The 12610-nt window shown below is 49.9% G+C and overlaps 1 protein-coding gene across 1 annotated transcript; it reads right to left on the bottom strand.

Moving 5' to 3' along the window:
• Positions 1–5172: 5172 nt before the first annotated feature.
• On the bottom strand, positions 5173–12132 carry C8Q69DRAFT_399295 (putative autophagy regulatory protein Atg2; the record flags this gene model as incomplete). The annotated part of the gene is made up of 3 exons (XM_028627841.1): positions 5173–6402; positions 6454–11868; positions 11971–12132. The coding sequence occupies 3 exons, from the start codon at positions 12130–12132 to the stop codon at positions 5173–5175; spliced, it is 6807 nt and encodes a 2268-aa protein (XP_028486328.1).
• Positions 12133–12610: the final 478 nt, after the last annotated feature.

Genomic DNA, 12610 nt, shown 5'->3' with positions numbered 1-12610 from the left:
TGACTTCTGTAGGGGTAGAAACGCGGTGGATCGTCCGCCGACTGAAGTGTCTCTTTATGTTCGCCAGGGCTGAAACCTTCTTCACGTGTCTCTGTGTTTGCATTCTGATCTTCGCTGAAGGGGACTGCTTGTCTCGCACTTACTGTACTGTTAGGGCCTCTATTATATCCCGAGGCACCTTTGGGCTGCCGGGGCATATACCCTCCAAGGATTCCGGTTGAGCTTGTGTACGGAATAAACGTGCCACTCCCGTGGGGAGCTGCAGTAAATGGGTGAGACGGCCAAGTATCGAGCTCGACAGCAGCTAGCTGTTCGCTAAGTTGCTCTTCATTGGCATTGGAAACCACACGTTCTGTGGTTTTTTCGTGTTCAGCTGGAATAGCAACGTCTGGATTGTCATTCTCCGTCTGCTTGACATTGTCTTGAGATTCTAAACGTCCACAGATTGAAGGAAGAGGAGCCGCTGGTTCATCACCGACAAGACTAAGATGGGCTCCTTGTCCAATATCAGTTTCCTGAGAGTTTTCATCATGTGGTACGCCGTGCTGACAAGAAGATTCGCGAGATTCGTGAAAAGGCGCAGGTGATGACGTTCTGCGGGTGTGACGAAAAGGGTCAGGCCACGAAGTGACTGGCCTTTCTCGAAATTTACTTATAGACCCTCTCCTGGGCCTCTGGTGCACAATGTCGTTGATGGTACTAGATTTATCAATCCTGCCTCGCGCGCTATGGTAGTTTGGTTGGCAAAGGTTCAACGAAGACGTGGATTCCGAAAATGCACCCATGTGAATAGGCTCACCCATGTCCTGCTGATCAATTTGTTCTTGCGAGCCTGAAAACAGAGAATTATCTGAAGTTGACCTGCTCAGTCGTTTTCCGTTACTTCCTTCGTGATCGACTTTGGATCTGGGAAACAAAAAGTTGGACAGTCTATCTTTGGCAGCTCGAGCTCTCTTTGGTCTCCGAAGTAGGGGCCTAGCAAAGCCACCTACCACACTTTTGGCGCTTGCTGAGGAACCGTTGCTAAGCTGGCGGAGGATACTCCTTTGCTCATTGGCATTGGAAACAGACCCAGTCTTCTCTATCTGTTGGTCACACTGGTCGTTGGCGGAGTGGTGACCTGAGGTCCCTGAGCCTGGTACTCGATCCCTGTCTGCAAGAGGATTCATCAAGGAGCTTCTGAAGTCTGTACTAGATGAACGAGTTGCCATCATGAGGTTGTGATCGCCAGTGATCTGTGAATATGCTGTGGGCAAATCATCGAACAATGACCTCATTGGTGTAGCCCGTCGTTGTGAGTTTTCAGAAGTCATGTCGCCAGGGCGCCTAGAAGGCGTCCTATCAGGCGACATAGTGCTCCTTGCGTCCTCGATCAGCCCTGATGTTGTCTTGTCTTCGCCTGAACCAAAAGATTCACGTTTGGTTTCAGGGGTTGATACAATTCGAGAAAGACGGAAAGAGTCCCGAGGATTCAAGATTTCAAATGCAGTGCCTTCGTGAAGTATTGTGAGGTCTGCTTTCTTGAGGTCGAGGACTATAGAATCAGAGACAGACTTCCTGTGAGAGAAACAAGGGATCTCTTGCGCGAGTAGGGTCCTCTCTAGACGATCCCGGAAGCTGATCTGTGCATTGTTCAGTTGAGAATCAGAGAAGACAAGTGAGCACGCTGTCAAAAGAGTAAGGTGATAATCTGGTTGAGTAACAGTCTTAAAACTCACCTGTGTCTCTGTGTTTTGATTTCGACGCGTCGCGCTTCTGTTAGAGGCCAGGCTCAGGTCACGGGAATTGGAAAAGGATGATGGAGCTGCACAAATGAGACTTGTGTCTTCTTTGAATGTAGTAAAAGGTATTCCTTACAGAATGTGGGAAAGATATTTGCAATATCTTTGTCACTATTGTGCGAGATGACACTCACGAGAGACTGAGAAAATGATAAAGGAGGCGGACTCGATGGAGCTGAAGAAATGGGAGAAATGGGAGAAGACGACAAAGAAAAATCAGTCCAGGCTCTTGTCTGGTTGAGATTCAAGACCCCTGCTTTCCTCTTCAACGTCCTTCCCCTGGATGTATCTGGAATAGCAGTGTTGTCCTGTTGAGAGAGATTCTTCCGGTACTCGTGAAGGGACAAAGACCCAGAGTAGCCTGAGGACCACTGAGTACCATGTACAGGAGATGGAGGCGTCGACTTATGTACGTGCGAGAAACAATATAGCTCCGATGGTGCTTCTGTGGGTGACAAAGAGAGACAAGGAGAGTATGGGGAGTAGAGGGAGTAGGCATGGAAGCCCAGTGGATTGTCTCGAACGACGTCTCCCGAAGCCTCGATGCTCCCAGCAGCGCAACAGCTCACTTCTCCGTCCATGTTGAACCTGGTTTCCTTGCCTCAATAAAACGTCGACGTCTGACTGCAAAGATTCGCGAACGACTCTCAGAGACTGCTTCTTTACTTTATATGTGCTGCTCTTACAGATATCTCCAGCTGTTCATCAGCGGGACCCGCCCAGTTCTTCCCCAGACGTCAATGATTTGATGTCCAGAGCTTTGGATGGCTCCCTAGCTCGAACAAGGGAAGCTTCGGACATATGATATTCTGCCACAGGTCAGTACATGCAAGAACGGCCTGATACAAGTATATCAAAGCATTTCGATACCATGGAACAGCGGCAAAGTGGCATACCCAGCACAGAAGTTCCATACAACCTTTCTACGGTATATTCCGAACTCCATACCACAGAAATAAGGAACGAGGCTTTCAAGCGCAAGGAACCGGTCCCTTGAATGCAATTAACCTGTATATCCAAATGCCAATAGAAGGTATACTCGGCGCAAACCACATCCCATATCCTGCGAGAAAGGCGAAATAATGAGAGCAAAAATTGAAAAAGAAATCGAGGATCAAATATTATCTTTGAAGTGTTCAACGAGTGTGAAGGAACCCCATCTGGCTTCCCCATAGAAGTCCAATCCTTCCCCAGGACACGGGACAACCACGAACATTAATAAAAACGACACCATGTTGACAACTGAACGCGTGATAAACAGATCGGACGTCCACAGTGCATGAACACACACACACACATACAAGAGAAAAAAAAATATCAGGTCTAGTACTCATCATTACCGGCTCCGCAAGGCCCATCGCCCATAGCCAGACAATCGCCAGGGAAAGCGGCATGTCGCGTTCGCCTCAGACAGCGAGAAGATCGGCCGCTACGGCCGAGACCAATGGGGAAGGATAGTGCGGTCCTTGGCCTTTTCGACAGACGCAGCCAGGGCCCGACATACACAGCATCGCCAACCACTCCGCGTGCAGAACGGCCTTCGCTCCTGGCTTGGACGGGTTACGGCTGAAGATTCCACGGCCCCCGGCCTATGTTCAAGGGCCGGCAGGGCCAACGTGGCACGGTTCTCTGATTCCATCGTGGAATCGTACGAACCAATGACCCTCACACCTGCAAGGGACCCGCGAGTGATGGTTCCCTGTCTCCGAGTGAACCGGATTAGATACATGATAGAGGCCAGCACCTAGCCTACTACCGTCTTTTTTTCCCATCGACCATTGAAGGCCACTTGGTGAGTGGCTACCCAAAGGGAGGCGATGACAGCATTTTATTTACCGCTTCTTATTGGAAGCAGTCTGGCATTTCAACGTTGTGGGATACATTCGCCGTCATTGGATTGGAAACGTTAACCATACCATCGGAAAAGCGTAGTTTGAGGACTTTCACATACTCAGAAAGGGGGCTCGTGCTGCGTCACGGAGATGCTGGATCTGCCCACCTTCACTCGTCATTTTCTGTAGCCATATTAAGCGGCTGAACAAAGGCCTGATCCCGTGGATGACTGAAATGATGATCGCATTTCCCTGATGTTGAACCTTTGCGGTGCGATTGGAGGGCCTATTATTGAATGTGGCAGTGAAGGGAGATCCCCTCCTAAGTACTATCAACTTCAACTATTCGACCACCGTCCACCTTTCGCATGGGCACACTGCACTACTACACACTGTGCATTGATTCTAGAAGGGCTAGAGAATCGATACAACGGCCAGATCAGCATGGAAATCAGCCTTGTCAGGCGGTACTCGACAAATTTACTGTTTGCTACCAAACAACAGCAGTTAGTAGTACTTGATAACTAATCGGGATTCCCATCTGCAGCGTGCCCGTAGTGGGTTGCCTCGGCAGTTCTTTCTATCGTTGGAGAAGAAAACATCAATTACCATCATCACACACAGGAAGATAAACTAACCAGTAGGAAAGCCTCCCATCACTGTTCCAGAACATCGCTCTTTTGCCTCTCCGCACCCCGAGCACCCGAAATCAGCTACTTAACTAAGACCTAGTTAGTAGTGATCCATCTTCGTGGCTCAGCCTTACGACGTAACGGACCAGCTCTAACCACATAACGCACTATTATTCGATGGCCTTACTTACTTACTACTAGCCTAGCTTGTTTCCATTACCAGATCGTTTTCTTCTTTCGCATCGACGGTCACAGCACGCGATGGGTAAATTATTACGTATTTTATGCTATACATAGTTTTGGAATTTGAGTTAGGTAACTAGTCCACTCGCTGGCGTAAGCGGATGAGAACGGGTTTCAAATGTCGTGGCGGGATCTAAGGAGGGGTTTAATTAGATCGGCATCTAGATAGACACCGAGGAAATGGAACTGGGGAACGACGACGAACTGCGCGGCAACGTTCACAGGGTGAATAAACAGGCCTGGTGATGCGGGAACTGTTGCCGGAGGGTATGTGTGCCACGCAATTTACGTAGTAACGATCATATGAACACATATTCTTAGAGCATTGGATACACATAGAACTACCAGGCAGGACGTAACAGAAGATAAAAGAAGAGAGGAATTATGTCCTTAAGACTTCAGCAAGAGGTATGGATATAAACATGGTTATCATAACTTGAGAATAGAAGAGAAGACAAAGAAGAAAGGCGACTCAGACATTCTTAATCATATCAAGTTCCTAGAAACATATATCCTAATATCTCATCCTGTTCTGTACCTGGTCATTTGTGCGCGTGAATAGTACGTACGTCATTGGCTAAGAGACACACAAAAGAAAAACATACGCAAATAAAAGAAAAGAAAGAAATGCCATTGAGATAATATGGCAGCGTCCGAAGTCAAGTCATGCGAAAGGCGTCTATGTCAAGCTATGCGCAGACTGGGGAATCTCGAGTATTTCGCTAGTGCACAGCAAAATGAAAAGAGAATGAAAACATGCCGATTTCGTTGGTCGTTAGAAAAATGTTGGATGCGCTTCCCTCGATTGACCGCCTTGAAAATAAACGCCAGATTCGAAAAAAGGTCGCGTTGAATGCATGTACTCGTATCTGATGGTTCGTGAAAACATACTCTAGTGTCGTTTGTATTTCTGTAATAAGGACAGCCGTCAGCATGAGCCAGAAACGCAAGAGCCAGGCACAGGATCGTGCTGGATTTACGACTTACATCGTCCATTCTCCTCCTATTAGTCGGATCCAAGGTATTGCCTGCGCCCAACAACGTCTGTCCGACTGCCTTAGTTGCTCCAATAGCAGGTCTGAGGATGACCGTTGGAGCTCGTTTGAATACAGCCTTGGCAGCACCAGCGGCGCTGCCACTCTCCATGATTTCTCCAGGCACCGCAACAATTGCATCTCTAGTAAGGAGAAGGTCACGCTCAAGGCTGCTGTAGGCACCTCGAAGGCCCTGGACAACACCAACAGGCTGGTCTGCGTACAATGAGATTCGCTTCTTCTCTTCCTCTTCAAGGTCGTCGTCGAGCACAGTCTGGGGTGCACCGGGTGCGTTGAGGAAGTCTTCAGCTCCTTGCAGTACCGTCTGTGTGCCGATGGCAAGTTTAGCACCTAACTTAACCAGTTCGTTCGTAGTCGTCTTTGCGAATGCCATCGCCCCCTTTTGGATGCTGCGGACGATACGCCCGTCCTTCTTATACTCGCGCATGGGAACGACAACAAGATCCTTGACACCGCTACCGACATTGACGATCGACCTAATCGGAGCTAGACCGGCAAGGACACCTGGGAGCTGGTTCCGCTTCACGTCTGGCATCCATATATCGTTCAGGGTGAGTCCAAGCTTTTCGAACCCTGAAACCCCGTAGATGATAACATGTCGCAAAACCATGTCTGCATTGTCGAGGACAAAGAAGTTCATGAACTCCGTTGTACGTCCAGATCTGAGACCTCCATAATCGACTCTCTTCGGCTTGAAATCAAGTCTGACCCTCACAGCATTGACCTCTACTCTCTGGAGGAACGGTTGTTCTCCGGGAGAGCTTGGAGCGGGTGCATTCTCGTCTTTGAACTCGAAGAACCGACTCATGAAGTCCAGAGCATCCTGGTCGACATGGAGGCGTAAGGGAAGGACAGTCGCCTGTGATCGTGTTAGACAGCGCGCAATTCTATCAAATTCGGCAGAGCTTACCTTAAGGACAATCTCAGACGCAGCAAGATCAGGGACAGGCTTTACGTTCAGAAGCTCTATGTGTATCATGCTTGTGCCACTCTCCCTTTCTCCAGCGTCATGCATATAGGTAGCAAACTTCTTCCAAGTGGAGGTTGGGATATGATCGAATATCTCCAGATCTTTGACCCGGACATCCAAAGAGCTTACTGTTTCACCGGAGCCAGGTGGGAAGACGACAAAATCTGCCGATATACCTTTCAGCTCAAAAGTCATCTTGTGGTGCTTGCTCCTGGAGAGGCGCAGTTTCCTGCCTCTAATAGACGAGGACCGATCATGGCGTACTGTTGCTCCCGTCACAGTCGTGGATGTAGCATAGCTTCCCGTCTCACTAACGAGGTCGTCTATGTCACGGTTGACTTCCTGCGCGAGAGTACGTGGGTCCTTGTTTGCCGGGATGCCTATGTATATAGAATTGAAGAGGAAGTCGCCGATGACTGACTCCTCTTCATCTTCAACTCCTGGAGATGCACGGCTGGCTGCCCTGGCTCGTCGCTCGGTAGCCTTCAGTTCTACGTCTTTCACAGCCTTGGATATTGTGTCCCTCGTCCGCTGCCAGTCATAGCCATCAAAGAGATTCCAGATGACATGCACATCACGAACCCTTACTCTCAGAGGGCTTCCCTTCAATTTGACATCGTTCGACAGCCCGTAGGTGTTATGGGATGAATCCCATCTATGCGCTGTGCCCCCGACAGCAGACTGCTTGGCAAAATGATCCTCTTGGAAGTCGAGCTCAGAAATACTTGACGTGACCTGGTGTTGAGTATGGAAACTGTCGAGCAGGTCTTTTGATTGTGATGACGCCATCGCAGAGCCGCTCATGCTTTCCCTGAGCATATCGCCGTCAAAATCAGGCTTTGACGGATAGAACTCGCTGACGTATTCCAACTCATCCTCCCCGTGCTCCACATTTGTATAATCTTGGGGAACGTCAGTAGCTTCAAACAGGTCTTCGGGTTCAGACATTGTTTCCGTAGCGAACGCGTCGCCAGAGAATGATGCAAGCATATCCTGAATTGGCATAACCTCGGTGCGGTATTTAAGAGCAGTACTTGGCGGTGTAGGCGGATTCAAGCCATTGAGGATGCTAATCAGCGTCTGCGTGGAATCGGCGCACGTCTCAAGAATAAGCAGGTCGTCCCTTAACTCAACATCCAATGATTTGCTCCCGTCAGGTTCGAGCTCGATGAGCTTCACCAACGCCATGGCTGAGGAGATGTACGACACTGGAACATAACCCATATTGATGAACTCCTGAACTTGGTCGCTTTGCCCAGCTGCTGAGCCGAGTCTGCGTAAATTTTCCGTTAAGCCCACATTCTGAACATCATCAATAATCATGATGCAGGCCTTCCTGATATCCAATGAAGCCTCTAATGGTTTATCGTCATAGAACCCTCCCGTAAACTTGGCAAAAGTGAAGACAACAAGACCTTTAGAGGGCAGATCCCGAGGGTTAAGTCCAATGACACAATTTCGCAAGGCGACTGCAAGCTTGAGAGGCTTGGTCTTCTCTTTAGAGGCGCCTAGACTTGTGGGAGAATGCATCGAGGAAGGGGCACTACTTTGCCGGCGATCTTGTAAATCGGCTAAGCTTGCAACAGACTGTGCCATATTGGTAGCAATGTCTTCCGTTGAAGTATTCTCGTCCATTCCTAGAAAAGCCATGATAGCAGGAACGGTATACTCCACACGGAGATTGTTCAACTTGATTTTAACCGTTGGGTCCATCTCTTCAGCGATGAATCTGGCCATTATCATGGGAAGGGGGGCCTCCAGTTGCGTTCGGCCCATCGTCGGGGACGACGCCTCTCCCACAAGCTCTTCGTTTCCATTTCTGGAGAGAGAAACACCCCCTACCTGAGCGGCAACGAGAGAAGGAATGCTTATGTGGGCGGCTTCAAAATTGGTGGCAAGCAAGCCGATGTCTCCTATCTTGCCCCCGATCTTTACTTGAGCTTGAAGTTCCTTGACTAGAACCAGCGTTAGGATCCCAGGTCGGTCGTCCTCGGGCAGATATTTGGCGACACTGGACAGTTTAGCCATCTCATTTCCGAGCTGAGACAAAGCATCTAGGGCGTCGACACGGGAGACGACCGTTTTAACAGTATCGACTGTCACTCGAATTACGGCCCCTTGCTTACGTTGCCGGAATAGAGTATCGAGCATGATGTCGTCGTCATCCTCGTACTTGTCTTTTGAAGGGGTAAGTAACGACAAAAGTCGATCCAAATCGACTTCCTTCGGACAGAAGAGATACAGGATTCGGATGTTGCCAAGACTGACTTTTGCTGGCGCATTACCGCCGTCATCAAGTCGTACCGGTCCTTTAAGCTTGGCTTTGTCGATTTGCAAGCCGACTGTATCAGATCTGCTGACAAGTTTAACCGCAGTCGTTTCAAGCTTGATACCATGACTCTCCCCAACAACATCAACAGCGAGACCACCAAGTCGAACATTAACTTTCCACGGAACAGAGGCATCAGCGGAAACGCTTGTGGGCGTGGAAGGAGTTGCTTCAAAATGTACACCGCGCGGTCGCTTATTCGGTTCCGGCTTTGCACCTCTTACTGTTGACACTGACGCGATCGAGCTACCGAGCTCCAGAATGGTACTCAAGCCACCGAACCAGCTCATTACTTCCTCCAATCGCTGAAGATTGAGATTCAAGTGTAATGGCAAAGTCGTAAGATTGACAGAAGCAAAGTCAGCCGTCCTTGTCAAGGAGAGGGATATATCTCCGTGTACAGGTGCTAAGATATCTCTTGTCGATTCTCGCATTTTGAGACCCTCGTTGAATGAGAGAAGATCCTCAGAAGCGAAACCCAAGGTAAACTTCGAAAGCTCCAGACGGAGTTTCGTCGTGGCTGTATCCATCGCGAAATCCGCTCTTAGGCCGGATATCGTCGCTTGTAAGATGGTATCTGCAAGATAAGAGAAACCAGGCTGCGATGGCCGGAAGTCCACTTTCTGCACAGGGTAGGTGGAACCTGGCAAGTGCTCAAGGAATTTGATAGAACAATTCTTCAAAGAGAAGTCCAAGATTGTTGAATTCCGTGCCGGAGCTCCTCGAGGACTATTCTGCTGGACATTTTCTTCCTTATCGTTACCTTTATGAGCATTGAGTAATCTCTGGCCCATCTTTGTCAATAGCCATCCGGTGGCAATGTCGAACTGAATGGCGAGGGAGGCTACCTCAACAGAGAAAGCGTCACGTTGCTTTGTGTTTAGGGGCTGACCTGACGTCCGCTGTGCATGGTCCGCCGGGATAGATGAAATAGAATCCTGGCGTAGCCTCCTGGAGAAAGCCATTCTTGAGCTGGCAAGTTCACCGGCTGTAGACTCTGACAGGCTAACAGTAGACTCTCTCATATGATCACCAGATTGTCTGTCTTGCCATGTAGAAGATTCATCCTCAGGTTCTGTTTCCGCCGTACCGTCCTCTGAAGGGAGCCAAATCTTTATTTCACTGATATCCAGGATTTTCTTCGCGACATCGGTGTCTTTATTAAGAGAAGGAGAGAAGAAGTCGGATCTTGCTTCGGTATCTGGTTGAGCGTTCAGATCATGTCCATGGCTTCGTAAAGACTCCTGAGAACGTTGCAATTCGGTCTCTGGTTCGTGCTTCGCCGTGAGTTTCGGAGTGGAGACTATCGTATCATCCTGATCGTCCTGCTTGAGGTCGTCGAGCGGCGCGAACGAAGGAGCATCTGCATCCCATCTAGAGGTGTGTACGTCCCTAATACTGGCCTTAGGTGATTCCCAGGCTCCAGGTATATCTGGGAAATAGCTCTTTGATGTGGAAGCATGACTGATCGCACTCATATACATGCTTTCTGCCTCCTCGTGGGAGAAGATCTTCGACTCGGAGAGAGCCCCATTGGATGAACCTGATTGAGAATGAGCACTGCCCGCATCAGAAGCCGGAGAGGCGAGAGGCGGATGGTTATCTTCGCTTATGCTCCCTTGCAATGAAGACACATGCTGTTCAGATGATGTGGACGGCTCAGTAGGTAGCAGGGCCAAGTGTTCATTTGAAGCATTCCTGGACTCACTCACGTGGAGCGAGCCTCTACTGCTTTGTATCTCCCCATGACCTGCGCCTGAGCCTGAGGATTTCTCCATACCAAGTGGTTCATCGGCAGATCCAAGGCCTTCCGAATGTGAACTCTGGTGCATAACCGTCTCTTCTGTGTTCCTAGGCTGCTGCTCTCCAGAATCTAATACAGTTGACCCTTCGACATCATCTCCGAGATGAGAATTGAATACCTCCTCTAGATACGCTGGGTTGTCTAAGAACCGGTCGTCGTACTGGCTAGCTGATAGATCTGGATAATCTTCCGGATAGCCGTCACTTCCGAATTCTTCATCGGTTCCAGCATCTGAGAATCGGCCGTCAGCCGTATATGTTGATTGCTCCATACCATGGGTATGGGAAGTTCCAATGTCGGGTGCAGGCTCTGGATAAGGCTCCAGGTCGCGAGGGGGCGGCAGAATAGTCGAGTGTGTCATGGCAAGCGGGGAGTCATAATGAACGGATGCGGGCGCAGGTGATGATGTCCTACTAATTGTCTGACTCTCCTTAGGGTGCGTGGTGGGCGGCGAAGGAGGAGCCGCGAAACATGCATAGTTGGAGAATACAACCGGATCCGACAATAGCATTGCTTGTATATCAGACAGGGTGATCAGCCGCTTTCCCAGATTGACGGTATGACCCTTGTCCTCGCTGGAGGCATAGGAACCCACGCCATCGATGCACAGTTCTCTGATCGTCAACAGCCCTGTTATCGGATCCGGCTTGTCCTGCGGGTGCCTCTTCGTTGGCGCATCCTGTTCGAGCTCCATATCCACACGCAAAGCGACATCCTTGATCTTTACCTGCAGTCTATCCACAACGCCCTTTAAGAAGCCTGCAATGAAGCTAGGCAAGGAGACACCCTGCTGACCGAGTCCCAGCTCCTCATCATCACTAAGTGATCCAGATGACGGATGCAAGTATCCTGACTGCGATGAAATAGCCGCCTGCAGTTCTTCCTTTTCCTCCCGCGGTTCTGACTGTAGAAATGACTGCGCAAGGTCGGTCGTAGTTGGAAGCACTTGGTCACCGCCGGGATCATGGATATCCGACCGGAAGCCTTGAGAGCGACCGGATGTATCATGTCTTAAGGATGTAGAACTCTGATCCCTCCGCTTCTTGCCATCCGTACCTGTGTTGGGGTCGTTCGGTAGCAGTCTTAGATGTACACTGACACCTTCAACCTCCGCAACGATACCACTGCTGTAAATGTCGGCGGGTATGGTCACTCTGAGCAGGAGGATTCGAGCTTGAAGCAGTTCGGACGCTGGCGGGAGATGGAGAAGGGAGGAAAGTTTCTAGAGAGACGATATGATCAGTATGTTGCTTTGATAGACATGCTCCGTAGCTATCGGAAATAGCTCCGATACAAGAGGTTCTTTTATCATTCGAGTACCTACCTCCAGCTTCAGACCAATATCCCGCAGTTCGAAAGTACTTCTCTGCCCCCAGCGGATGCCTAAACGGTCGAGATCCAAGGCATCGGTATCGATGAGCTCGAGCCGCGATAGGGCATACCGCAGCAGCCGCTTCTGGAAGAACGACGGCAGGAAGTAGGCCATGATGGATAAGAAACCAAAAGGAGCCGACAAAGGCTCAAACTAAGATGCCAGCTATCATCGAAGCGCGATCATGGTAAGGACAAGATGCTGTTCGCACGTCATCCGCTGGCCGATGCGGAGGCGGAAAGTTGGAGTAAGTGTAAGGTCGTTGTTAGTTTTGAGGGTCCGGGATGGACGCCGTTGCTCACCGATGGCGGTGATGTAGGACGCAGCGCTTCAGGTGGCGGAACACCGCCCCTTCTGAAACCACGAGGATTTTGTTCAAGAGGAGGTTGGTCGGGCCCAGTTCAGAGGATGGGGGATGCTGTGCTGGCTAGTTTCCATCTCATCGTCCCGGCGATGGATGCAAGCAGGCACCAAGTGTCACCACTCGGAGGCCGCAAGGTCAGTGGCGGGGTTTGAGAGCTGTGGTGGTGATGCTTCCGCAGGAGAAGAGACGGCGCAGACCAGTAGCACCACAGCCAAACGACAGCAAGCA

Source organism: Paecilomyces variotii (assembly GCF_004022145.1).
Source record: "Paecilomyces variotii strain CBS 101075 chromosome Unknown C8Q69scaffold_3, whole genome shotgun sequence".
Lineage (NCBI taxonomy): Eukaryota > Fungi > Ascomycota > Eurotiomycetes > Eurotiales > Thermoascaceae > Paecilomyces > Paecilomyces variotii.
This window is presented reverse-complemented; position numbering and strand designations above follow the sequence as displayed.